Source organism: Phaseolus vulgaris, chromosome 6, assembly GCF_051622355.1.
Source record: "Phaseolus vulgaris cultivar YP4 chromosome 6, ASM5162235v1, whole genome shotgun sequence".
Classification (NCBI taxonomy): domain Eukaryota; kingdom Viridiplantae; phylum Streptophyta; class Magnoliopsida; order Fabales; family Fabaceae; genus Phaseolus; species Phaseolus vulgaris.
The window spans coordinates 28,149,975-28,177,765 of NC_143503.1; the positions used below are offsets into that span (position 1 = coordinate 28,149,975).

At 32.9% G+C, this 27,791-nt stretch overlaps 1 protein-coding gene across 2 annotated transcripts in view; it reads right to left on the reverse strand.

Moving 5' to 3' along the window:
• ILA (putative protein kinase regulator ILITHYIA) overlaps positions 1-9,853 on the reverse strand; it is a 33,920-nt gene extending 24,067 nt beyond the window's left edge. Inside the window, exons 1-12 of one of the 2 annotated variants that reach the window (XR_016521347.1) lie at positions 9,461-9,785; positions 8,882-9,258; positions 8,445-8,576; positions 7,971-8,352; positions 7,679-7,825; positions 4,032-4,216; positions 3,814-3,940; positions 3,613-3,686; positions 3,459-3,535; positions 3,332-3,368; positions 3,093-3,256; positions 2,314-2,497 (exon numbers count right to left, since the gene is read on the reverse strand). Coding sequence is in view for 1 of the 2 variants with exons in the window: in XM_068639692.2 (XP_068495793.1) it covers positions 2,314-2,497; positions 3,093-3,256; positions 3,332-3,368; positions 3,459-3,535; positions 3,613-3,686; positions 3,814-3,940; positions 4,032-4,216; positions 7,679-7,825; positions 7,971-8,352; positions 8,445-8,576; positions 8,882-9,258; positions 9,461-9,581 (2,007 nt within the window). In the remaining variant the exon portion in view is untranslated. Of the gene's footprint in view, positions 1-2,313; positions 2,498-3,092; positions 3,257-3,331; positions 3,369-3,458; positions 3,536-3,612; positions 3,687-3,813; positions 3,941-4,031; positions 4,217-7,678; positions 7,826-7,970; positions 8,353-8,444; positions 8,577-8,881; positions 9,259-9,460 lie in introns of both variants that reach the window. The other variant, XM_068639692.2, reaches the window with a different exon arrangement.
• Between the last annotated feature and the right edge of the window lie 17,938 nt (positions 9,854-27,791).

The following is a 27,791-nucleotide window of genomic DNA, read 5'->3' on the forward strand; positions in this document are numbered from 1 at the left end:
ACCATTCGTTTCCATATTATTTAATTAGGATTTATATAATTATAGGGATATCTTATTAGAACCATATTTATTAGCCTATGATTTATAGGCATATCATATATAGGAAAAATTTCATATAGTTATTTATATTTATTGTGATCAACTAATATAAAATAAACTCTATTGTGTAATCCATACACAGTTTCCAACATCTCTTGCATCTATTTTTCTCACTTTCGACACAGTATGGCATATACTCACTGACCTGTTTTGTCATTATTTTACTATTTAGTCTTCAAAAACTAAAGTCCAATCAGTTACTCTCACACTATATCTTCTTTCCAGAGTTGTCACTTTTTTCATAGTGTCCTAATTTGGTTTGCTTCTGTTTCATAGCTGTGTTAGCTACCACTGACTTCTTCATCGACATACTTTATGCTAGTCATCTTTCAAATCACTAGCCCAATCTATGTCCCAGATGCACTAGTCCCGTTTTATGTCCAAAATGCATTGGCCACATCAATGTTGTATATGCAATGGCTTCGCATACATCAGAGATGCACCAACCCAATGTCCCCAACACATTCGCCTGTCACATGCACAAGCCCCTTCTTTGCCCCTTTAAAGGGTAACAAAAAAAATTCCTCCAAAGAAACTAGGTCTATCGGGCCAACACGATTTTTTTTATAACAGCTTTGATTGTGTTAAACCCGAATAAAAAGAGAAACTTAAACATTTTGTGTTTCTAAGACAACACAAGCTTTATTTATATTGAGAAAAGAAAAAAGGAATCAATACAAAAATAGAGAAGATTTGAGATCTTCCTCTAATAATACAATTATAATCAATATATTCAAAATTGTATAATCAAGATAAAAATGTTCCCAACATCAGGAAAAAGGCAAACATTGAACTAAATACATGTGTTTCTGAGAGAGCACAGGTGCTTTATTTATATTGAGAAAAAAGGAATCAATACAACAAATAAAGCAGATTTTATATCCTCTACCAACAAATATATGATACAAAAATAAATAAAACAATTCCTATTAATACATATATAATATAAATATTCTTGATTATACAATTTACATGAAAACGTTTCCAACATCAAGCCAACACGGTTTTGGAAAATGGTCTAAATTAAATATCATGTTAAACTCTAGGAAAAACATAAACATTGAGTTCAAACCGTGAGTTTCTGAGACAACACGGGTGCTTTATTTATATTAACTAAAAAGGAACCAATACAATAAATAAAGGAGATATATTCTCTAATAACAAATTTATGATGATGGAATAAATAAAAATGTTCCTAATAATAAATTTACAATCAAGTCTTGTGTATATTATTTCACTTTGTATTTTATTATTTATTATTTATTACATATTAAGAAGGAACCCACAAGCTGTTCAAATTAAGCCACCTGGCATGATCCATGGAAACAGTTGTAGTAGAAAGTAAAAATGACAGAGGATAAAGGGAGATTCTCAAAGCATGGCCCATGGCTTTGTACGTGGCCTGGGATTATGGACAAGGCCCCCCTATTACTATTTCCAATATGGAAGACTAGAGAGAGATTTTGCCATCAGATTTTCATCACTTTTCTTTCGGTTTGTAGGTCTTTTTCAGATTGGTCTCAGGGTAGTGTACTTGCTGCCACTGAGTAAAATACCATGCTCAAGCTCCAATTATAGTCATGTTTTTCAGATAAATATCCATGCCTCCCTTTTTTGTTTTTTCCTGTTAGATTGCTGGCATTAGCATAAAGCCATGAACCATTTTTGCTACATGTTCTTCCAATAAGTTGTTACTACTGCTCTTATCTAAAAGTTCTGCTTTGTTACCATGTTTTCTGACACTAATACATTTAGTGTTCATTTAGATTCATGATCCAAAGGTTCGGGTGCCAAGATTTGTGTCATTTTAACTGCGTTTAAAATGCTTGTTTGTCAGCCATCGTATCAAGATATTCTTGATTATATAGTATCAGTTCCTTCTTTTATAATTATAATATAACAATAATATGTATACGTGCATTTTATTCTTTTATTTGGTTATCAAAATTCAAGTGACAAGGGATCACAAATAATCTGAAAGAACCAATGCCCAAAAAATAAACTAATTGACCAGTGCCAGCATGCATGGATACACATTTCAATTCTATTGCAGCTCAAGTCGGAACCATTAGGTTATTAACTGATCACATGTGCAAGTTACAAGGCCTCTCTAGAGTGTCAAGTTTATACTAGTTGGTTTTTGTTAGAATTTAGAAATTAAATAATTAAGTTTAAACTATATAAGACAACATACAAGTATGTAAAAAAAACTACCTTCCATACTGCATCTCTTTTTCCACTACCAACTAGACACGGGTGATGTGAGCAAAGTAATATTCTGACAAATGAATCTGGAGCATGTTTCAGAGCTGCTGGTGACATCATAAGCAGAGCCTTAACCAACACCTCAACAGATGGAACAGACGAAACTTGAGGGTCCAATGAAATATCAGTATCACTGCAAATTCAAATATTAAGAGTTTAAAAGCAGAGTCACAAAGATTGAGATTGACTAGAGCAGAAATACAAGAGTATGATTGAAATATTGCACACCACTAGGACCATGTTTGATACCCTCTAAAATAGTTAGTGAGAACTGAAAAGTGGTATGAAAAAAAACACCTAATCACAAAACATTGAACTCCAAAATAGATTGTAAGCCTCTTAGGCATCGGCAAGATAAGCACAAGCATTATTACTAGATTGTGGAAGAAGTTACTCAAACCGCATTAGGCACCAGTTTTTCCAGAAGCAAAACCAAAGAAACTAACAACTGTTAGCAATCTTATAAAACATCATTATTCAGTCATGTACTAACAATTTAGAAAAGCAGCATAAATCCCAAATGGGAATTTGAAGAGGAACTTCCAGATAATTTATGGCCTCTAGATAGGACAAACACTAAGCTTATTGTAGGTCCAAATCTAATAACAAAATATGCAACTATTAGTTTGAAGAAGAGGTACCTTTCCGAAATAACCACATCTAAGTCCACCTGACTTGTACAAATTTAACTGATAAATATGCATATCAGTGTACAATAAGCTATTTACCTTTTTAAGGCTAGATGTTTTTCTCCAATCAAAGAAAGGTACTTCGAAAATTCGAAGAATAGATCTTCAGATAACTGAGGAGCAGACGTCATAATCTTTCTAGCAACATTATAAGTCATTCTTCGAATATCCCACCTCGGATGGCATATAAAAAAGACCATTAACTGCATTAAGTTAACAATAAACAAGTCAACTTAAAATACTAATATAGGAATCTAATAAAATGCAAAATGTTTTACCTGTAACATCAATCTGACTGAGAAGTTGGATAATGTACTGCAGGATGAAGAAAATAGACCATAATAAAGCATACAACAATAAAGACGAAAACTATAGTCAACTTTTCAGCATTATAATGCAATTTACCGCTGTAAATGTTCCACAAGAAGCACTTCAAGAAGATCAACACATGCCATGCTATCCTCAATTGATAGCTTTGAAGCCTGCAGAGCATTTTTTCAGATATCTAGAATAAATTCAGTGTAATGCTACTATAAACAATTTTTAGATGAGTGATCACCATAGAAATTGGCACAACCGAAGGTTCATTTTGTGATACCAGAGCCCATATCTTTTCCTTTACCAATGCTTCCTCTGGGCAAGTAAAACACAATAGAAGAAATGAAAATTTTTGACAAAAAATATTAAAAGCAAAAAAAAAAATATAGAAAAACACTAGTACTTCAACTTTAAAAAAATTAAGATTTCTACTAATACAAACCAGCTTTAATATCAACAGCAGCTATCTTCGCAACTAATAACAATGCGTACATGCCATCTAAACGCTGTACTGCCTTAGTATAGCCAGTTTTAACAAGTTGGACAAGAGCACCAAATAACGGTAACATCTGAAAAATACAGAGTTGAACCATGAGTGAATCAATTTCATGCATAAAATAAATTGAGAAGCAATTGTAACCAATCAAAGTAACAGGTCACCTTTAAGATAGCATCTTCATTTTTGGAAATAGCATGTAGACTGCGCAGAAAACCCTTTCTTAAGGTTTCCTTCTCTTTTAGGCCAGAAACAAAAAAGGAAACCAAACTCTCTTGAATGGCATCTGTAGATCTAACTGCCCAAGAAGCTATAGCTGACAAAATCACAATTTTAACCTCCTCATTTCCTGTCAATTAAGTGTGGAGGATGAGTCAACAATAAATAATATGATCCTTTTGAAAGAGATTTAGCCATGTAAAAAAGATCTTTCAAATCCAAACACACCTTAATACCAAAAAGACCATGGCCAACTGACCAAAAAGCATAAATAATTATCAGTGACACTCACCACACTTCGTTTGTAACTCATTGCTTTACATTAAGAATAATGAGAAATACCAATTGATACTCATTGGCATTTGTGAAATTAGGAAGTATTGGGTTAATTCTCCCTTTGTCTAATGAACACATATGGTTATGTTTATATAGAGAAATAACATCCAGAAAATATGGGCTAAACCCTTTACATAACAATATCTAACACTCCCCCTCAAGCTGGTGCATATAAATCATAAGTACCCAGCTTCTTACAGATATAATCAATCCTATGCCTTCCTAAGGACTTAAGGATTTAATTAAAAATATTTGCTAATTGATCATTTAAATTAACAAAATTTCGTATTGATATCTCCTAATATAATCTTTTCTCAAACAAAATGAAAATCAATCTTAAAATGTTTGGACCTTTCTTGAAAAACTGGATTTGAAGAGCACCTTATCACATGTAAGTGTCATTTGAGTGACCTCTCCAAATTGCAATTCTTTAAGTATTTATTTAAGCCAAATAAGATCACAAGTAGTTGAAGTCATAGCTCTATATTTTGCTTCTACACTAGATCTTGCCACAAACACTTCATTTCTTGCTCTTCCAACACACCAAGTTATCACCAATGGAGAAACAATATCTGAAAGGGGATCTTCTATCATATGAAGATCCTACCCAATCAACATTTGAACCTTAAACGAATTTAGTATGACAATATATCAAACCTTTCCCATGAGAGCCTTTAATGTACTTCAATATACGAATGACTACATTCCAATGATCTTAAAATGGGGAACTAAACAATTGACTCACCAGACTAACTGCAAAGGAAAAATCAAGACGAGTAATAGTAAGATAATTCAATTTTCCAACTAATCTTGTATACTTCTCAAGATCTCAGAGAGGCTCCCCCAATTGGGTAGATGTTTGGCATTGGGATCCATGGGTCTGTCAACAAATTTCGAATTCATCAACCAAGTTTCCTCCAAAATAACCAATGCATATTTCCTTTGAGACAACACAAAACATGTATTGGATCTTGCTCCTTCAATCCCCAAGAGGGTCATGAGGAAATAAAATAGAACGAGAAATTTTGTTATCTAAAACTAAAGTCGTCATGCAATTAATGAGATAACACGCACTTAGAACTGCAACACCACAAAAAATGTTGAGAACCTCACCATGCATTAAAATAGTGCTTGTTGTTTCAACAAGATGTCTATTCTTGTGCCCGACCACCCCATTTTGTTGAAGTGTATATATAAGCACATGAAGTTTGATGAAGAATACCGTGAGAAGCCATGAAACATTTTAAAAGAATAAAATATGGCTATGCAAAATTGGAACAAAAAATCCAAATTTGGTTTTTAATTTCATTGTAAAAGATTTGAAAGAGAGAAAACAACTTTGAACTACATTTCATTAAAAACACTCAAGTGCATCTTGAATAATTATCAATTGAAGTAACAAAATACTAAAATACTAAATTAGACTTAACACGACTTGGTCCCCAAATGTCAGAAGGCAAAAGGGGATGAAGCACGTTGTGAGACACTATTAGAAAAAGAACTATGAATGTGCTTGCTTAACTACCACAATTCAAAAGACAAACTTGAAAAAAGTTGTTGCATCTTGGCAAGACTAGGATGACACAGTTGAGCATGAATGAAAGATGGAGAATCAATAATTGTGACAACATGTCCACAAGTCTCTAGGTGATAAAGACCATGAAACTCACATCCAGTGTCAATCACTTGTACCAAACATCGGTCCTGTAAACAAACAGAATCTTTGATAAACGAAATAACGCAGTAAAGGGAACGAATGAGATGACTAATGGATAATATGTTAAATGGGGACTGAGGGACATAAAGAACATTATCAATAGATAAAGAAGAAAAAAGATTAATGGTACAAACATCACGCAATTAGACCCTAGATCCAATTGCCTTGATTATTGAAGGTAAATAATCATAGTAGACAGGGAAGAGAAAAATTATTTGTTACTAGTAATGTCATTTGTGGCACCTAAGTCAAGAACTCAAGGACCAAGGGAAGTAGAGTGAGTGACGTCAGCAAAAGATGTGACGATCTGACGATCTTCATACCATTTGAGAAATTCATTGAAAATAGAAGGTTGTCCTAAGGTACCATATTAAGGAGTGTCGGATGAAATAGGGCTCACAATAGATGTTTGCAAGGAAACAATTTGTACAACTGCTACCAATAGAGGAGGATGAACATGTAAGGCATAACAGAGGTCAAATATGTGACCTAGCAGGTGACGATCATCACATTGAGATGCCAAAGCATAAGAGTCATCAGCGAAAACAGGTATATCAACAAGTGGTTTAGCTGGCACACGCAAAAGGGTAAAACAAGTGGAAGTAGAATTTGACACAACAGGGATCCCAAAATCTAATCGCAAACATGTAAATAATCAAGAAGTCCATGTAAGCTCAATAGCATGAAAAAAAATGCCAGACCAAACGACAATAGTGGAGAGCAACAGCAGCAGAAAAAGAACTCATGTACGTAGCGGGTTCACCAAGAAACCCTAGCTATAAATACCATATGAAATTAGGAAGTATACTATTAATTCCTCCTTGTGTCTAATGAACACAAAGTCATGTTTATATATAGTTATTTTTGTATAGAGAAAAAACATACAAACAATATGGGCTAACCCTAAGCCCATTAAATATAAATATCTAACAATATTTAACAACATTACAAACGACATGTTCCATACTCACATACCTTGGACAACTTTTAATCCTAATTTATGTGTAGGTAGGGTCTATTTAGAAATAGCATTTAAATTAATGTGAGGTTAATTTATAATGTATAATTTGTTTGGGCCATTCACCATACAAAAGTTCTTGTGATGCACTTTAAAGGTTTTCAATGCCAAGAATTTGTGTTAGTGTGCAACTTTTGCAGATATTTAGTATGTGTTTGGAGAGGAAAACTTGTAATTTCAATAATGCCCCGTTGCTCAAAGATTTGTTACATGATAATATCATTTTTTTAACATTTCCTAGGTGGTCAAACCACATTTGCTTTAAGGGGACTTCCATTACTGATGTGGAAGAAATTAAACAGCTCTTCGCATTTTTTATCCCCTATGACTTATTATTTTAATTCCATTTGTTTGTTTACTGTTAGGAGGATATCTGATCCTCTTCCTCAATATGTACTTTGTCTCTTCTCTCTCTAATAATATTTTATTTTATCATTGAATAAAAAAGTAGAACAGCAACTTGGTAAAGAAAAATATACAATAACTCAAAATTCAAAAGGAATATTAGAACTTGTGTTTACCATCATCCTTGTAGTATGATAGAAGAAAATCACATATTGTACGAGACAGACTGATAAGATATTTTCCATCTGGGGCATTTGCCAATTCTTGTATTGCATTTACCACTCCTACTCTCTGGTAGGGAAAAGTAAGCCTTCCTTCTGATCCTGTTCAAATGAAATTTGTGTGGTCAAATATATTACAAAAGCACCATTAACACTGTCGATCAAAAATCAAGACAACCCCCACATCACCAAGTGGTTTAACAGTATCATAACAAGCCAAATACACAAGCATAGGGCAATTTAATACCTTTAATAACCGCTTTGATAGCATTAAACATTGTGTCTAATGCATCTGGATTGCTAGATTTTTGGCTCAGACTCCTGACTATAGATAGTGCCCCATCCCTTCTCCCTTCATCAGCATGCCGAACTTGTGCTAACACTACTGAAAGAATTTCAGCAGCATACTTACTCAGATCAAGGTTAACAGACTTCAAAAGGATGCCAACAGACTCCAACACAATCTCCGGGTTGCGTTTTAGCATTTTAACAGAAGATGGAACAACAATATTTTGAAAATCTTCATGTGACATTTGCAAATAAAGAGGACGAAATGCTTCAGTAAGACTCTTTCCTGGCTTCTCTTTTGCACTCAGTATTGCACTAACATATATATCAAGAAACGTTGGCTGTAAGGAGCAAAGAGCTACATCAGACCCTACAACGTTAAAATCAACCCAATGCAAAATATAAACAAGAAAAATTACATACACTCGCTCACCTTGAATTCTCCAACTAAAGAAGGAGATTGAGATGAGAACTCCAGCAACAACATTAATAATTCAGGACAATCCTTGAAAGGAATTCGCCCATTTCTCAGCTCTTCCATGTAGGCTTTATAGATATTAAGTGACTGAAAAGCATAAACATATAAATTACAATATAATTTCTTATATACACTGAAACTGCAAAGGAGGAAGTCAAAATTTTAGGTTTTTGTTTTATTTATAGTGAGTCGTACATCAACTTATACAATAATATTTTTTCACTGACAGTAGCGTCACTCATCACTTCTCTATCTCCTCTCTTTCTCTCATTATCGTACAATTTTGTTGTAAAATTTTCTGTACAAATACCATCTCTTAAACTCGAGCATAAAATTGAGGACATTGCTATTATAGTATTAATAAAATAAAAGAAACAACAGTTGGGCTGAACCTGAGAAAACAAACGGAAAATTTTTTTCCGGCAAGCCCTTCCCTCGCGAAACGACCTTTGCAAGACTAAACTAAGCAAAGAAGCTTGCGCCGCAGCCACTCTACACAAAGCATTCTTGGAAACCGCGGCGAACTTGCTCTTGCTCAGAAGTAAACACGACCAACTGAGAAGTCTATAGCATCCAACATGAGATTGAGACTTGGATTGCTTTTCCATATTCTGAACTAGAGCTCCTGCGAAAGTCTTCATGAACACCTCTCCCCCTAACGCTCTCACAATCACTTCATCCACCGCTTTCCTCGATCTGAGATCATCGTAAACCGCAACCGTTCGGAACACTATATCGGTGAGTAGCGACGCGAGCTCGGTTGACATTTCTACAAAAGAGACCAAACTGATTAGGTAGAACAACAAACAATCGCGCATTCAGACGTGCATGTCTATCTAAGCAATAACAGAGATAAAACAAAGCAGCGTTCGCGATAAAACGATCGCCGTTAGAGGAAATGGAAATGTTGAATTGAGTTTGGGGAGTGTGAAATGGAAATGGTGCATTGGTGTGATGGTTTCGGTGCTGACCTGAGGTATAGGAACTCAAGAACGCAGGGATTTCGCGACGGAATATCCGAACACGTTGGTTAGTGGAGGAAGTGGAAACCAATTCGGATAGGGAAACGAGAGATTGCAATGATTCCGCCATTGCAAAGATCCGAAGGAAATTGCAAGCTCGGAATCGGATAATTTAATGCAGCCACGCTTCAACTCCTACAGACACAGTGTGTTTCAGTTCTTCGCTACTGAGATTGGCTAGGGTTTTGGGTACTGCTGTAGCTTGAACCTGTCGTGTTCGGTTCGGACTTTCGTTGAAACGAAAACAAACCAACGACAAATTTTTTCTTTTTCTATTTTCTGTTCTCTGGCTTCTCTCTTCTTTATTTTTGGACCTGGACAACTACGGCCTTTTCTTCCTGCACCACCGTCATTTTAACTTGCACCCATCAATTTAAATATCAAAAGAAAGTTCCCCCTTTCAAAACCTTGCATGCATACCTCTACGTTTTTAACCCGTGCAATTTACGGAAAGAAATACAGAGTATTAATGATTTATGAAGTACTATTTATTGATTTTAAAGACTATATTTATATATTAGTTATTAATTTGTATAAAAAATACATAAAGACTTAAATATAATTGGGGTTTTTTAAAAAAAAAATATGTTTGTTCTATTGTCATGTTCCTATGTTCATTCAGTGTGTATAATCGTAATTGTTTGATTTATAATTGGATTTTTTTTTATGATTCAATTATTTGTGTTACTTAATGTATATTTAGATTAGATTGTTGTATTTACTGTCCATTTTGTATTTTCTTTTTCATTTATAATTAATATCATTTTGTTAATGAACCTCATTTCAATAGTGTTTTGTTCGTTCAGTAAATACATATAGTGTTGCGTTTGTTCGGCATGTATAATCATAATTACTAAATCTGTAATTTGATTTCTTGGTATGAACATTCAATCATTTGTGTTCCTTTATGCATAGTTAAATTATAGATTGATGTATTTACTGTCTATTGTACATTTTTCTTTTCTTTTATAATTAATTTTATTTTGTGAAAGAACCTCATTTGAGTAGTGTCACGTTCGTTCGACAAATATGTAATGTCACGTTCGTTTGACATGTATAATCATAACTGCTCAATCTATAATTGAATTTCTTGGTATGAACACTCAATCATTTGTGTTCCTTAATATATAGTTACATTATAGATTGTTGTATTCATTGTCGATTTTATATTTTTCTTTTCATTTATAATTAATTTTATTTTGTGAATGAACCTCGCTTTAGTAGTGTCATGTTCGTTCGATAAAGACTTGTAGTGTCATGTTCCTTCGATATGTGGCTTAATCTAAAATTGGATTTCTTGGTATGAACATTCAACATTTATGATCCTTAATGTATAAACACACAACAACTACAATGAAAACGTTGTTACTTCAAATATTTTGAGTTTGATCCTCTCAAAAGGAACGTTAACTATATGCTTAACACATGCAAGTCGAACTCTGTTTTCAGGGAGTTAGGCAAAAGGAAAATATATTCCTAGCGTGAAGGTTGTTTGTCTCGCCCAGGAGGCGAGAACAATTGAAAATAAAGTGACGAATGAGTGCGTAATGCGCGGGAATCTGCCAAACTATTACAAAATAGAATAGAGATGAACAAAAGAGAACAGAGATGAACAAAAGAGTAAACTGAAGACAAAGGATATGAGAATGAATATCTCTTCTTTTTTGTTATTCAAATCAAAACAAATGGTTTGAATATATACAAGTAGTACACTCATTATAGGTTTAACTAAAGAGGAAAAGAATCAATAATTAAATACTAGAATCATAACACACAAGACAAAATAAAGGTTATTCACCTCTATAAAGAGAAACAACTAATAATTAGGACACCCAATTAATATTAGGATCCTTCTATAAATCTGGTATCCGTATCCTTTAATACCCCGCCACAAGCTAGGGAGCAAATATTAATGAGACCCAGCTTGGAACAAATATTCTTAAAAGATTGAGGACTTAAAGCTTTGATATAAATATCGGTCACTTGCTCTGCGGTGGAAATGGGAAGCAAATGGATAAGACCCTTCTTTAATTTTTCCCGGACCATGTGACAATCTATTTCTATATGTTTTGTTTTGTTAGCTCGTGAAACACTGGATTTGCTGCAATGTATCTTGTTGAGTCATTGTCACAGTATAAAAGAGATGGTTGCTCAAAAGGAACTTTGAAATCTTGAAGAAGATAAGTTAGCCATTGAATTTCACATGTAACAGTGGCCATTGCCCTGTATTTAGCTTCACAATAACTCATTGATATTGTTCCTTGCTTCTTTGATTTCCAATATATGAGAGAATTTCCAAGATACACACTAAAACCAGACACTGATTGTCTTGAATCACTACATGTGCCCCAATCACTATCACAAAAGGCTTTCAGATGAACATAAGTAGTGGAAGAGAAAAATAGACCAAGACTTGGAGCCCCTTTGATATATCTGAGAATTCTAATCGCTGCATTATAGTGAGCAATTGTAGGCTTAGCAAGAAATTGAGAAAGCTGTTGCACAGAAAATGTTATGTCAGGTCGGGTATTAGTGAGATATATAAGTCTTCTAATCAATCTTCTGTAGGCTTGAATGTTTGTGAAAGGAACACTTCCAGTAGAAGAGAATTTCTCATGATTATCAATAGGAGTGGGTGCAGGTTTGCAGGCTAAAAGACCTGCATTTGTTAATAATTCCAATGCATATTTCCTTTGATTTACCATTATTCCTGTCTTACTTCTTGCTACTTTTAGACCAAGAAAATATCTTAAATTCCCAAGATCTTTAATCTTGAATGTTTGATTCAAGGCTTGTTTGATTCGAGCAATCTCTTCTTTATCATTTCCTGTCAATATTATATCATCCACATATACCAATAATGCTGTAAAAGATCCTTCAGAAGAATTAATGAACAAGGAATGATCATTCACAGATTGAGTATATCCCATAGAAAGCAAAAATGATGACAGTTTGGCAAACCATTCTATGCTAGCTTGCTTAAGACCATATAAAGCCTTGAAGATGTACTGGAAACGTTAATATTACAATGATAATCCTTTAAATACTCAGGTGATCTTTTTATTCTTATGCTCATTCGAACAAATGGATCTGATTCAGAACTTTGTTCTATATCATGATTTTCATTGAGGTTTTGGTTTATATGGGAACAATCTACGTCTGAAACCTCAATTTGTGACTCACAATTATTATCACTGCTATTTTCAACATTATCACAAGGTGTATTTTCACAGATCTTCAGCAAACAAAATTTGATCATCAATATCAGGACTGTTAGTTTCATTACTAGTATCTTGAACCCTTTGGTATGAAAAAACATGTTCATAAAAGACAACATCCCTAGACACAAAAATTTCTCTTGATTGGACAACCAATAAAAACACATTTTGATGCTCTTGGATCAAATTTTCTTCTATTTGTTGACAAAGTGCTAGCATAACATAAAGAACCAAACACCTTTAATCCATTAAAATCTGCATCAGTTTTGAAAAGCATTTCATGAGGGAAAGAATAGTTTAAAACATGTGTGGGAAACATGTTTATAATACGCGCAACATGTATCATAGAATATGACCAATAAATTTTGGGTAAATGAGATTGTATCATAAGAGCTCTTGCTACATCTAATAAATGACCATGTTTCCTTTCAACTATACTATTTTGTTGTGGAGTATTGATACATGATGTTTGGTGTATTATTCCTTTACTGACAAAAAAATTAGTCATGACAAACTCAGTTCCATTGTCACTTCTTATTATTTTTATTGTTGTCTCAAACTATGTTTGAACAAAAATAACAAAATGTTCCAAAACCTGAACAACTTCAGATTTTTGTTTCAAAAGAAAAATCCATGTGTACCTCGAATAGTCATCCACTATGGTCAACAAATATTTATGGCCATGAATTGATGGTATTGAGTATGGTCCCCAAATATCTACATGAATCAAATCAAAATATTTTTCCGATTTAGATGTACTAATAGGAAAAGAAAGTCTTTTTTGCTTTGCAAAATGACAAACATCACAAACAAAAGATTTGTTATATTTAACAAAAGGAAATTTATTTTTGATAACATCAATACATTTATTTGAAATATGACCTAATCGAAAATTTCAAAGGGTTTCTAGATCACTAGCACTGACATTAACAGTATTGATGATGTGTGTAGATTCAAGGGGTTTAATTTGAAATTTCTAGTACGATGGGATCCTGAGTATATAAAGTCTATCTTGCATCTTAACAAAACCAATTATTTTCAAGGAGTTTTTGTCTTGAATGTGACAACCATTAGAATCAAAGGTAAGAACACAAGATAGTCTATCAACCAATTTTGTTACTGAAAGAAGATTAAAAGTGAAGTAAGGAATATACAAAACATTGTCTATGACATAATTTTGATTGAGAAAAACACTTCCAGAATAATTGGCAATGACTTGATTTCCATTTGGTAATTTGACATAAATAGGATCAATTTGACGATACGAAGTGATGTAAGTTAAGGATGAACAAATGTGATCAGTAGCACCACTATCAATAATCCAAGAACTAGAAGAAGAAATAGAATTATTACCAGTTTGTGTTGTCATGTTGGAAGGAATAACAGAGACTTGACTAGAAACATTGTCACTGGATTGGACCTGTTGTAAAAGAGCTAACAATGTTTGATACAACTCAGGAGTAAAACCAATTTGTTGAGACTCCACTTCTGACTTTGAACCTTCATGATTCTACTCATTATTGTTAAAATTTGTATTGTGAAAGGTTGGATGACTTTGATGATGGTTCTGATTTTTAAATTTGAAATAAGGTGGAAAACCATGCTTTTTGTAGCATGTATCAATGGTATGCCCTATCTTTCCACAGTAACTGCAAATTTTGGAAGTATATCATCTTTCATAGCTTCATCTTCCATAGCTTCCTCTTCCATATCCACCACCCATGCCATAGATCATAGCATTGTTATTATAACCTCCTTTGCTAGTAGCAATCATTGCCTTGGATTGATCACCAAAAACTTACCTCTCTTGTTGTGTAATGAGAGAGTAAACTCTATTCAATGATGAATTATCTGATAAACTAACATGGTAAGGTGAACAAAGATCTTGTGAGGGATCAACAATTTCACCCATAGATAAATGTAGCAACCAGAGCTCTAATCAGAGCTCTAATACCATATTACAAAATAGAATAGAGATGAACAAAAGAGAACAGAGATGAACAAAAGAGTAAACTGAAGACAAAGGATATGAGAATGAATATCTTTTCTTTCTTGTTATTCTAATCAAAACAAATGGTCTGAATATATACAAGTAGTACACTCATTCTAGGTTGAACTAAAGAGGACAAAATAAAGGTTATTCACCTTTATAAAGAGAAACAACTGATAATTAGAAAAGACACCCAATTAATATTAGAATCCTTCTATAACTCTGGTATCCGTATCCTTTAATACAAACAGTTTAGGCTCAATCCTAAAGAAAGTTAAAAAGCGTTGTTTGATGAGCCTGCGTAGTATTAGGAAGTGTCAGGTAAAGGCTGACCAAGCCAATAATGCTTAGCTGGTCTTACAGCCTTACCCAACCGGTGTAATATCTGGAGTTGTGGAGATCAATCTGTCACACTTGAGCTTTTGTCAAGTTAGGGCAGACTAACTCTCTTATTTTGGATTGACCATTGTTAGAATAACGAAATCGTTAGGAAAGGCATATTAGTCAAAGTATCTTGCTATAAAGTTATCCTAATCAAATTTGTGATAATATTATTATTTCACTTTTTTTTTCATTTTTTATGACTCATTAACAACTTCTTTAATCAAATATACTATTCTTTTACATTGAGTTTTGATGTTAAATTTGTGAGCTCAGTCTCACTCAAATGTTAACATAATATATTTAAATGCATTATAACTTATACCATGTAAATATTTAAAATTTATATCAAAATGTTTTAACAGATCTTTTAATTGCAGTACTCACTGATTCAACCATCCGATTGTTTTGGTTTAGATTCAGGAGACAAACGATATAAATATAAATCCAATTTAAATGAACCCAAACCATTGAAATTATCATTCTAATGAAACATAACCCAATTCTACCAAACATAAATAATATTTTAGTTTGATTTCTTCTATATTTCACCCGAGTAATATTTATCAAAGTATTTACTAAAATAATTTCAAAAAATAGTTTTAATTTGACTCCTTTAAAACAAAATAAATACTAAATGACAAATTATAATTTTTCACAACAATCGAAACTTATTATTATGTTTGTAATTAATCAAACACAAAGAAAACTTGGTTATACCGTGTTATGGGAAATGTCAGCGGTTTCAAATATTTACATTAAATATCTATTTTTTAAAAAATAACTTTTACTTTTGCACTTTACAAATCTACCCGCAAAGCTTCCATTGTAATATTTCAATTACTATTATAATACAATTCTACATAATGGCGTGTAAAAATTTAGATTTCTTCAAAATATTTTTAATACATACTTAAAATTTATATAATACAAATATTTATAAAATAAAAGTTTAAAATAAAACATTTCAAAGTCTTTCACATGTTCTTCCACTATATCGACATGTACTTGTATACACACGGTAGTTATCAAAATTCACAACATAATAAGAAAAATAAGGATAAGTTAATAAAAAACATATTCATAACATACTCAATACATGTAACAAAAATCAATCATATTAGTTATTCATAAAAAATCATTCAAATGTTATCACATAAAAATTCAATGTCAATTACATCATTCATAAACACCACACATAGGTTTATTTTCAATCACAAACATATATGGATTCAACATATTTTGGAAGACTCATTAAGTATATTTATACCAAAGACTAAGACATAACACATACGTTAAGGATCAAGATAAATTCAAACATCAAATAATATTTGTTTACAGTGAATCAGACGTGTATAAACTCACTTCAAACATCTGATATATTAGTTTATGTGACGTAGATATCAGTGAAATTAAAAAGATACATGTTGAACATAGAATTTTCATATTATCATCAAAGAACAACTTCTACATTATCCCAAATGTATCGCATAAATTTTATATAATTTTCATCATTCACACATAATTGTTGGAGTTTGAATTTATCTTAGTTGAATAAGTCACCTGTAGTGAAGTTTGTTTCCTAGTTTCTAGCTTGCTTATGTTATTTTGTTTATTTCTCCTGTAAGGCTATATAATGCCATGATCCTTGATTTAATAAATTATCACTTTCAGCTTTATATTTCACATTTGGTATCAGAGCAAATACCTGTGTGAGAAAGTGATTGAGAGAGATATCTGAGAGATCTGAAAAATTTGTGCAGCTGGCCATCCCAAAATTTGATGGCCATTACGATTTTTGGTCCATGACGATGGAGAATTTTCTGAGAAGCAGAGAATTGTGGAGCCTGGTGGAAGATGGGATTCCGGCGATATCGATCGGAACATCACAGGCAAGTGAGGTGCAAAACAAATATGTAGAAGAGGCGAAGTTGAAGGATTTGAAGACCAAGAATTTCCTGTTCCAGTCCATTGACAGAGAGATTCTGAAAACTATTCTTGACAAAGGTACCTCTAAGGCGATCTGGGAATCCATGAAAAAGAAGTATCAAGGCTCCACAAAAGTGAAAAGGGCGCAATTGCAAGCTTTGAGAAGAGAGTTCGAATTGCTGGCCATGAAAGAAGGAGAGAAGATCGACACTTTCCTAGGAAGAACCTTGAAGGTAGTGAACAAGATGAAGGTGAATGGTGAAACAATGGAGCAGAGCACGGTCGTGAGCAAAATTCTCAGATCACTAACCTCGAGATTCAACTATGTGGTGTGTTCAATTGAGGAATCAAATTATCTGAGCACGATGAGTCTCGATGAATTACATGGCAGCCTACTTGTCCATGAGCAGGGAATGAATGGATATGTACAAGAAGAGTTGGCACTAAAAGTGCATCAAGATGAAAAACCTAGTAGGGGAAGAGGTCGCGGAATGGTCCGAGGAGGACGCGGTAGAGGAAGAGGAAGAAACGCTACAAATGTCACCAGTTAGGGCACTATCAGAACGAGTGTCCCGAATGGGAGAAGAAGGCGAATTATGCTGAACTAGAAGAAGAAGAAGAACTTCTCTTGATGTCTTATCTGGAGAAACATCAGGAAAACAGAGAAGAAGTTTGGTTTCTTAACTCCGGATGCAGCAATCATATGACCGGATGCAAAGATTGGTTTTTTGATTTGGAAGAAGGTTTCAATTGATCTGTGAAACTTGGAAACGACACAAGAATGTCGGTGGTGGGAAAAGGAAGCGTGAGAATACAAGTTAACGGAGTCACCCAAGTCATACCTGATGTTTATTATGTTCCAGATCTCAAGAATAATTTACTAAGCCTTGGACAATTGCAAGAGAGAGGCTTGGCAATTTTGATTCGTGATGGAACCTGCAAAGTATATCATCCCAAGAAAGGTGCAATCATGGAGACTAATATGAGTGGAAACAGGATGTTTTTTCTTCTAACATCCAAATTGCAGAAAAACATGATGTGCTTGAAGACATAAAAGGAGATCGAGAAGGAGACGAATTTGTGGCATCGCCGTTTTGGGCATTTAAACCAAGAAGCTCTAAAACAACTTGCACAAAAAAAGATGGTTATTGGACTGTCGATGCTGAAGTCCACGAAGGAGATATGTGTGCGGTGTGTCTGACTGGAAAACAACACAGAATATCAATGTCAAAAGGAGCTTTTGGCGTGCATCGAGACAACTGTAGTTGGTGCATTCGGATATATGTGGTCCGATTACACCAATTTCACACAGCGGAAAGCGGTACATTTTAACTTTCATTGATGATTTCACTAGAAAAACTTGGGTTTATTTTCTCCATGAAAAATCAGAGACACTCATCACCTTCAAGGCTTTCAAAGCAAGTGTTGAAAAGGAGATTGGAACCTTCATCACTTGCCTGAGGACAGACCGCGGAGGGGAATTCACGTCTACTGAATTCGGAGAATTTTGTAAAACTCATGGTATCACCAGGCAATTGACGGCTGCATTTACGCCACAACAGAATGGAGTGGCAGAGAGGAAGAATAGAACAATAATGAATGCGGTACGATCTATGCTGAGTGAGAGACAAGTCCCAAAGGAATTTTGGTCTGAAGCTACAAGATGGAGTGTGCACATCCAGAATCGATCTCCAACAGCAGCAGTAGAAGACATGACACCTGAAGAAGCTTGGAGCGGTTGATAAGTGTCTAATTTCAGTAATATTTCATATTAAAATATAGGCACTTATGAGGATTTATTGCTAATTTACATATAAAATAATCCCTAATTTATGAATTTATACCTTTTTACATTTTTCATGATCTTTATTTGAATAAGAGTATTTTATTCCCAAATTTGGTGTTAATTGCAGATTTCTAAGGAAGATTGGAGATTTGGATTAAAGATGAATGACTTGAGCCAAAAAGATAAAGATAGAAGGTCCCAGAATGGAAAAAGATGCAAAGAAAGATTAGGCCTTTTTTATGTTTTATCATTTAGCCCATTAGCGCGACATAGGAAACAACCTAACCCTAGAAAACTAGGATAAATAGAGGGCTAGAGGCTCAACATTAGTGTGCCAGATTGAGAGGAAAACACCATAGAGTGAATTGTAACCCAATTGGGAGAATGGAAGGTGATAGAAGTATGCGTGGCTAATTCTACCCTTTGGGATTGGGAGTAATCTGCTCAAACTCTTATGTATTGAGGTGATATTTTATATATTAATATTCAGTTCTTGATTGATTATTGGTATTGTTGTTTTACTTTTAATTCTCCGTGACAAATTGAGAATCTTAAATCTGACCGGGAGGTATTTTTAGGGTTCGGACCTAAACAACAATACTTAACATATTTGAGTGCTAGGAATAGACTTGAAATGTTAATTGCTATTAAACGTCTGAGCTTCGTTCTAAGTTGTTCTTATAAGTATGCGAGGGATCGATAGTTAGGGAACATTCTTAAGGATTTTATATGCGAGGAATCGATATAAATGATTTTTATACGGGCATCAATTTCAATTAAAGAACTTAATATTAACATGCTAATCAAAATACATGAGAGTGAGAGAGATGAAACTTAATCCCAATTTTTCCAATTGAAGCAACTAATTCTTTGTTTGTTTTCTTATTGATCAGTGCCAACATAATCACTTCACACTCTTTTTTATTGTTCTGTTGTTATATTTAGCGAATATTGTACTCGATGATTCACTGTTCTTTGTGGGATCGATATCCGTCCTTAGGGACAATTATTACTTCTGACAAACGCGATGCACATCCAGAATCGATCTCCAACAGCAGCAGTAGAAGACATGACACCTGAAGAAGCTTGGAGCAGTTCAAAACCTGAGGTGAAGCATTTTCATGTATTTGGGTGCATAGCATATGTGCACATACCTGATCAGAAGAGGAGAAAACTAGATGACAAAAGCAAGAAATGTATTTTTCTCGGAGTCAGTGAGGAATCGAAAGCATGGAGACTGTATGATCCGGTTACGAAAACGATCGTGATAAGCAAAGATGTAGTGTTTGATGAAGACAAAAGTTGGGATTGGCATCAAACTGGTGTAAAAGAGAAAATACTCGACTATGGAGAAGAATAACAAAATACAGACATGGTCTGTGCTCCGTCAACCGCGAATTCATCGCCTTCTGGTTCGTCTTCATCTTTAGCATCTGATGGTAATTCGACACCGCCAAGCCCAGTCTCTCCTCTGCCCAGTTCAATTTCGTCATCTCCATCAAGATCAATTGAAAGAGGAGTGGTTACAGGCCCGCGGACAAAGAGAACACCGGGTTATTTGGCTGATTATGTCACGGGTGAAGGAGAACATGAGGAAGAAAGCTTATCGGTTATGTTATTGATGATGATGACAGAAAATGATCCAATCAAATTCAAAGAAGCAGTGAAAGACAAGGCGTGGAGAGAAGCAATGAAAAACGAGATCGAAGCGATCGAGAAAAACAATACATGGGAGCTAACTATCTTACCTGCAGGTTTTACACCAATTGGAGTGAAATGGGTATATAAAACAAAGCTGAATGAAGATGGTAAAGTCGACAAATACAAGGCGAGGTTGGTAGCAAAGGGATATGCTCAGTGTTATGGCATATACTATACCGAAGTCTTTGCTCCGGTGGCGAGGCTCGATACGATTCGAACTATACTTGCGATTGCAGCACAATCAAATTGGGAAATCTTCGAATTAGATGTCAAGAGTGCGTTTCTACATGGGGAACTAAAAGAGAATGTGTATGTACGACAACCGGAGGGATTTATAAAGACAGGAGAAGAGGAGAAAGTGTACAAGCTGAGGAAGGCGTTGTATGGGCTCAAACAAGCCCCAAGAGCTTGGTACAGCCGTATTGAAGGATATTTCTTGGATGAGGAGTTTGAGAGGTGTCCGAGCGAGCATACTCTATTCACCAAGACGAAAGGAGGTAAAATTCTCATTGTCATCTTGTATGTTGATGACTTAATATTCACTGGAAATGATAGAGCTATGTGTGATGAGTTTAAGAAGTCGATGATGATGGAATTTGAGATGTTAGATTTGGGAAAAATGAAATATTTTCTTGGGGTAGAGGTGAAGCAGAGTGTTAATGGGATTTTTATTTGTCAAAAACGGTATGCTCATGAAGTTTTAGCAAGGTTTGGAATGGAAGAAAGTAATGCTGTTAAGAATCCAATTGTGCCGGGAACGAAGCTCACAAAAGATGAGGATGGCGAGAAGGTGGATGCAACCATGTTCAAGCAATTGGTTGGGAGTCTTATGTATCTAACAGTAACCAGGCCAAATTTAATGTATGGAGTATGTCTCATAAGTCGATTCATGGCAAATCCAAGGATGTCACATTGGCTTGCTGCGAAGAGGATCTTAAGGTACTTAAAAGGTACAATGGAACTTGGAATCTTCTACAGGAAAAGTGAAAGCAGCAGTACGAGACTTATGGCATTCACGGATAGCGACTACGCTGGCGATTTGGATGATCGGAAAAGCACAACAGGCTGTGTGTTTTTGATAGGGTCTGGTGCGATTTCTTGGGCATAAAAAAACAGCCTGTTGTTGCCCTTTCCACCACTGAGGCCGAATATATTGTTGTTGCCTTTTGTGCTTGTCAATGTGTGTGGATTAGAAGGATCTTAGAGAATATTAGAGCTGAAGAAGAGTCTGCAACCGTCATTTATTGTGACAGCAGTTCGACGATTGCTTTATCCAAACATCCCATTCTTCATGGGAAAAGTAAGCATATTGGAGTAAGGTTTCACTATCTCAGAGAGCTAGTGAATAGCGAAACTGTTAAGCTGGAGTATTGTGCAACTAGAAACCAAGTTGCGGATATCTTTACGAAACCGTTGAAGCTGGAGCAGTTCGAGAAGTTGAGAGCATCACTTGGAATTGTTAACTTGTCTGATGTAAACTTAATTCAGGATAGTTAAGTTTAAGGGAGGGTATGTTGGAGTTTGAATTTATCTTAGTTGAATAAGTCACCTGTAGTGAAGTTTGTTTCCTAGTTTCTAGCTTGCTTATGTTATTTTGTTTATTTCTCCTGTAAGGCTATATAATGCCATGATCCTTGATTTAATAAATTATCACTTTTAGCTTTATATTTCACAATAATTCCTATTATTCAAGAATATTTCCAAAGTAAAAAACAACACTTAACTACCAAATCGTCAAAATTTATTAATATTTATACATGTGCATACAACATATAATCAAACAAATTCATTAAATAAATATTTATGCAAAAGAAATTGAAACTTATGACCACCTCACATTCACATTCATATCTTATAACATAAAATATTATTAGAAGTTAAAGTTACGTTCTCTTATTTAAATTGTTCGTTTTCGAGACAACTTTAATAAAAAATAAGTGATTTTATAAAGTAAATATTTTTAAAAAAAATTATGATCGGATAATATCAGTGGAGCATTCATGAGCTACATCAATGCACGATTAAATTCTAAAAGAGATGAAAAAAAAAGTTAGAGAAATAAAAAGGGGAGAGAGAGAAACTTTGTGTGTGTTTGTTTACATCCATCATTTTCAAAATACTAAATTTACCCTTGTCTGTTATTCGTCTGACAACAACTGGATCTTCCATTTTAGGGAAACTTTGTGCTTTGGGGTTAAAGGTTGATGCGTGAAAGCTTGAGAAAATTAGTCACCTGTATTCTTGAATTCTTGGGGTAGTTATTAATCTGTTTAAATGATGGAAAACGGTGAAAATTAGTGTTAATGTTTTTTTTAACTGCCAAACCGTAAGAAATTGCTTTGTAATACAATTTGGAAATGAACTTTACGGAAAGTACATCCGGTAAATTTATGAATTTCGTTTTTAAATGTCACAACAATTAGTTAGTATTTCTATCATAAAAAAAAAACACAAATATTTTGCATGGGCTTTATGGCCCATCAGGACCTACTACTTAATGGTCTTGGCCGTATCTTGGGACTTGTGATTCAACATTTTTTTCTTTAAAGGATATTTGAACATTTTATTTTAATTAATTTCGACATGTTATATTTTAGGAAATTCCCCAAAAGAAAAATTGGAATGTAGTCGTGTTAAGTTTGTAGTTCGTATTTGACTTCACTAAACAAAAAAGTTCCATTTTCAATGGAATTTTGTTCTAAAAGACAAAGATGTAATGTCTTTCCAACTTTTTTTTATCCTTAGAGTTTGTAATATAGTCCAGACTATGGTGTTAAGTATTTACTTAATTTTAATTTTAACTATTATCTTTTTCACAGCATGGAAATTAAGCTAAACAAATATTTTTTTCATTTCTTTTCTTATTGTATATAGTATTTTTATAAATCTGAAGTGAATATTATTTTGTGAAAGTTTAAAATGGTTACTAAAAATGATGAAATTTGTATAAGATTGACGTCATATACTTGAGATATGTATGACTGTTGTTTGATTGTGTATTAAGTACGAATGTCCATGTTATAACAGAGATCTTTTAACTTCATTGATGGTCTAAGTTATATAAACTAAGATGTCACCCACGATCATTTGTAGATACACGATTTTGGCTATAACGAACTCACCTTAATAATTTTTCTTAGGTTCACTTGTAATTCTAAGTATTGTGTAATGATTCATATGTTAGTCTCTGGTGGAACATATTAATACGATTCTTTCGAAAGAAGTGAGTTGTTGTTTCGATTGTTGAATATCATTGATGTAAAAAATCATGTGGTATATATGTTTGTTGAATGTTGATGTATAAATGCTACCGAAAGAGAGAATCGATCTAAGTGCAACTCAAAATAAACTCAACATTTTCATAGTCACATTCCCTTATCCGACGCTTTTCGTGTTATCATGTGTGATTTATATGATTGTTGAATGTTCTTGATGTATAGACCTATTTTTTTTTTTTTTATGTATATATACATGTGCTCTATAGAATTGTTGGTCATATTTTATCCAATTTTATAAATATTAATAGTTTTTATGCGTGTGTGTTTAAATTTAACTGTACATACCTTTTAATAAATTTATAGTAGAAGGAGTAGTAAATTTTTGGAATGTTACGTAATATCAGTCCATTATTGCGTCAAATAATGAAACTATGAAGTAATGATGTGACACACAATTGACTTATTTAATATTTATTGTTGTTACGTAGGCACTGACATATAGCTTTACCTCTGGAGAGGTTTCAAAGTTCACCCATGTAAATCGCTCCGTGTTTGCGCTGTTTCTGCTGGTTCCTTGTTAATACATTCATGTAATATATTTTTTCTAACTCTTTGTTTGTGAGTATAACTTTTCTCTCTTTCAAATAAGAGTTTTGTAATACAAAAAACAATTTAAATAGAGTGTTATAAAAAAATAACAACAAACATTATTATAAATAAATAAATAACCAAAGGGTATGAATTTACTTAGGTTGGATTATGGCGGTCAAGCCTCGTGAATGCATAATATTCCTCCATCTTATTTATTTTAGTCACGTGCCATCAAATGCCAAGCATTAATTTCATGCTTTTACCATGTATGCAAAAATCAAAAGTTCACTCCTAAAAATTTAAACAAAATTTAAAATAATTAATATATCAAAGACTTACAATATTTAAGATTTACAATTACAATGACATTTACAATTTTTTTTAATATATCGTTTTTTTAAGATGAAATCACTTATTGTGATATGATAATTAAATTATGTTACAATAAGACTAAATTAACGATTTTAAAGATAAAATAACGTATTAAAACTAAATCATTTATATTTTTGTTAAAAGTACGGTGATAAAATTAAATCATTAAATTCAAAAGCTAGATAAATATTACTATTTTAATACATTAAATTTTTAGAGTAGTTACATGCAATACATTAAAATAGTAAATTTCTTGATTGAATATGCTTTCACGAAAATTTAACTATATTAATTAATATTTCGTATTTATTTAATTTGTCAATGCTGAACTAACTAAATTAAATAACATGATTAGTTAACGAACATGTGTGAGGTACAGTTTTTTTAATCATATTAAGAATATTATTTTTCAAAACAAATTAGTTGACATTTTTTCAACACATAGTGCATTAGCATAATTATTTACTTTAGTCTAAATAATATATTAGAAAAAAACAAAAAAATAATAATAAGTCACATTATAATCGACAATTACATAAAATTATTGACACTTTTATAACAGAGTAAATTATTTGAAACTAATCAATGAACTAAAGGGCTAGCACATCAAATTATTGCATAAATTATTTGTTTATACATCAAACAAAAAAATCAAATATTCTTAATTAAATTTTTATTTGTTTTAATACAATTAATTGCATAAATCGAGGTTACACAAATTTAAATATAACATCATTAAGTATTTGATTAGCATTATATTATAAAATATGTTTTTTAATCGATAACATATTAAATTATAAAATTTATTGCTAGCTTAATTTGGAGAAGGTTGTTTGCTTCATTTTGGTAAAATAAAATAAAGTTAGGCACCGGTTCGAATGAGTTTAATGGATAATTATATTAGTTTTATCTTGATTGGGACGTGTATATTTTTTAAAAAATTTAAAATTTTATTATATTTTTTTTTTATTAATAATAAATATGATTTATGAACTAATTATAATACATAGCGTACAAAAACACATTAACGTCTACTTACCAAACAAACAATTCCAACAAAGCCAACAAAAAAGAAAAACATGAACACCTACGACTTAATTCTCCCTCAAAATCAAGTTCTCATCACCAGCATAAGAAAAGCAACTCGATCAACCTAAATCAATCACGAACTTTTAATAAAAAACTAAGTTTAAGGCACCAATAGAAACAAACCGAATAAACATTAAAAGAAACATTATGATTTTTAACTATGTTTTTATCATTAATATTTTTTTTATTTAACATTGTAATAAAAGATGTCAGAGAATTGTAATAAACAAGTGTCTTCAATCATTCAAAAACAATAGTTGATTTAGAAGTGGAGGCAAAGGAGGAGGTTGGGGGCAATGCTGCAAATATTTGATAAATTATATAATAATCGATGACAAAGCCGTACTAAGTTTTTTAAAATTGATTGTTAAAAAATGATGCGAAATTATGCTGTTAAATAGATTTTTTTTCCCATAGATCTGAGTTTTAAATTTTGCATTAACCAATGTATTTTTTGCCTTGACTTTGCTATATCTACACTGTTAATGTTTAAATAGATCTTAATCCTAAATCCCTTATTTGTGATGTAGGTTTTTTGTTTTTTCCCCTTGTCTGTGACACTTCCCTAAATATCTAAACGTGTATGATTCAAATCTTTCTTTAGATTGACATTAAATAGAAACAATTACCCTTTGTGGTTTATATTTTATAATTAATGGTTGAATTGACCATTGAGAACATTCACTAATAAATGCACTTTCAGTGAATTATTAGCTGTCACTATTCATTTATAAGCTCGTGTTAGTGACGGAATTTCGTTACCGAAAACTTTTGGGGTCAATAGTTACATTTATCTTCTAGCATATAACTTTTTGTAACGTTATTCACAAAAAATAAATCTACACACCACGACGATTCCAACCAAAACACCCCGTCAACCCTATTTACAATCTTAATTTATATCTACAATTTTATATAATAATTATGGTTTAAACTTCTTGCATTTAAACATCCTTTAGTTTTCTGTTTCAGAGATCATGGTTAGCAATTAACATTAACATCACTTAATTTTTTCTATAGTTTAACTTATTTCATTTATCTTGTTTCGTTTTCCTTTACATATGTGAACTTCAATATACTATTTAGTTCCTAACGATATACTTTCCATAAATACACCATGAGTGAGTTATGATAAAAAAAAAGGTAAATTAAATAGTGAGGAATAGTTTGAATAGATGATGTCATTAAACAAAGTACAAAACATAAATTTTGACAACTACTAACCAGGGGAAAGGTGTAGTAGAAACAGAGGATGGTATTAGAATTGAAGTTTTAGAATGTTGTGTACCTATATTTATATATATAGCAGGGGAGTAGGAGGCAAAAAAGAAGAAAACAAATTTAGTTAGGAAAGAAATAAATAGAAAGGTAAAAAGTTAAATAATAATAATAAATTGGTGATTCTTGCATATTGGTAGCAATAAAAAAGAAATGTTTTAGCAGAAAGGGCATTAATTGGCAACCTGGTCGTAGGTGTATAAATTTTTGAAGCCAATGGCGAAATAGAAGGGCTATGGTGCACATGGAGTGTTATTTATTAACCCCTTGTACATGATCCATCCATATACAGGCTAAGTGGGTAGGGGAAATTGGGAACAAGAGAGACCAAATATTGAAGAGGCTTCAATGTGGTAGATTCAAGTATTTATCTTTTAGATACACATGATATATGCAAATACCTAGTAAGTACTGTTCCTCTCCTTTTTCTCATACGTATTCTTAATGGCAACTATGGAGTTTGATCTGTTGTAACATGCTCCTACTGCAATAAAATTAATTGATACCCCATTTGAAATAGTTGGAAAACAAAAGAATTAGGTAAAAGGCAATAAATGTGAAATATTCTGAAGATAGAAGCAATAAAATCCATGGTTTTGATCTCATTTATAAGAAAAGTATGAAGATGAAAAAAGAGGATAGAAAAGTAGCTGTAAGCCGGTTATGATGCATTTAACGCACATGAAGAGTGGTACAAACAATTGAATTCAAAATAGAATTGATAGGT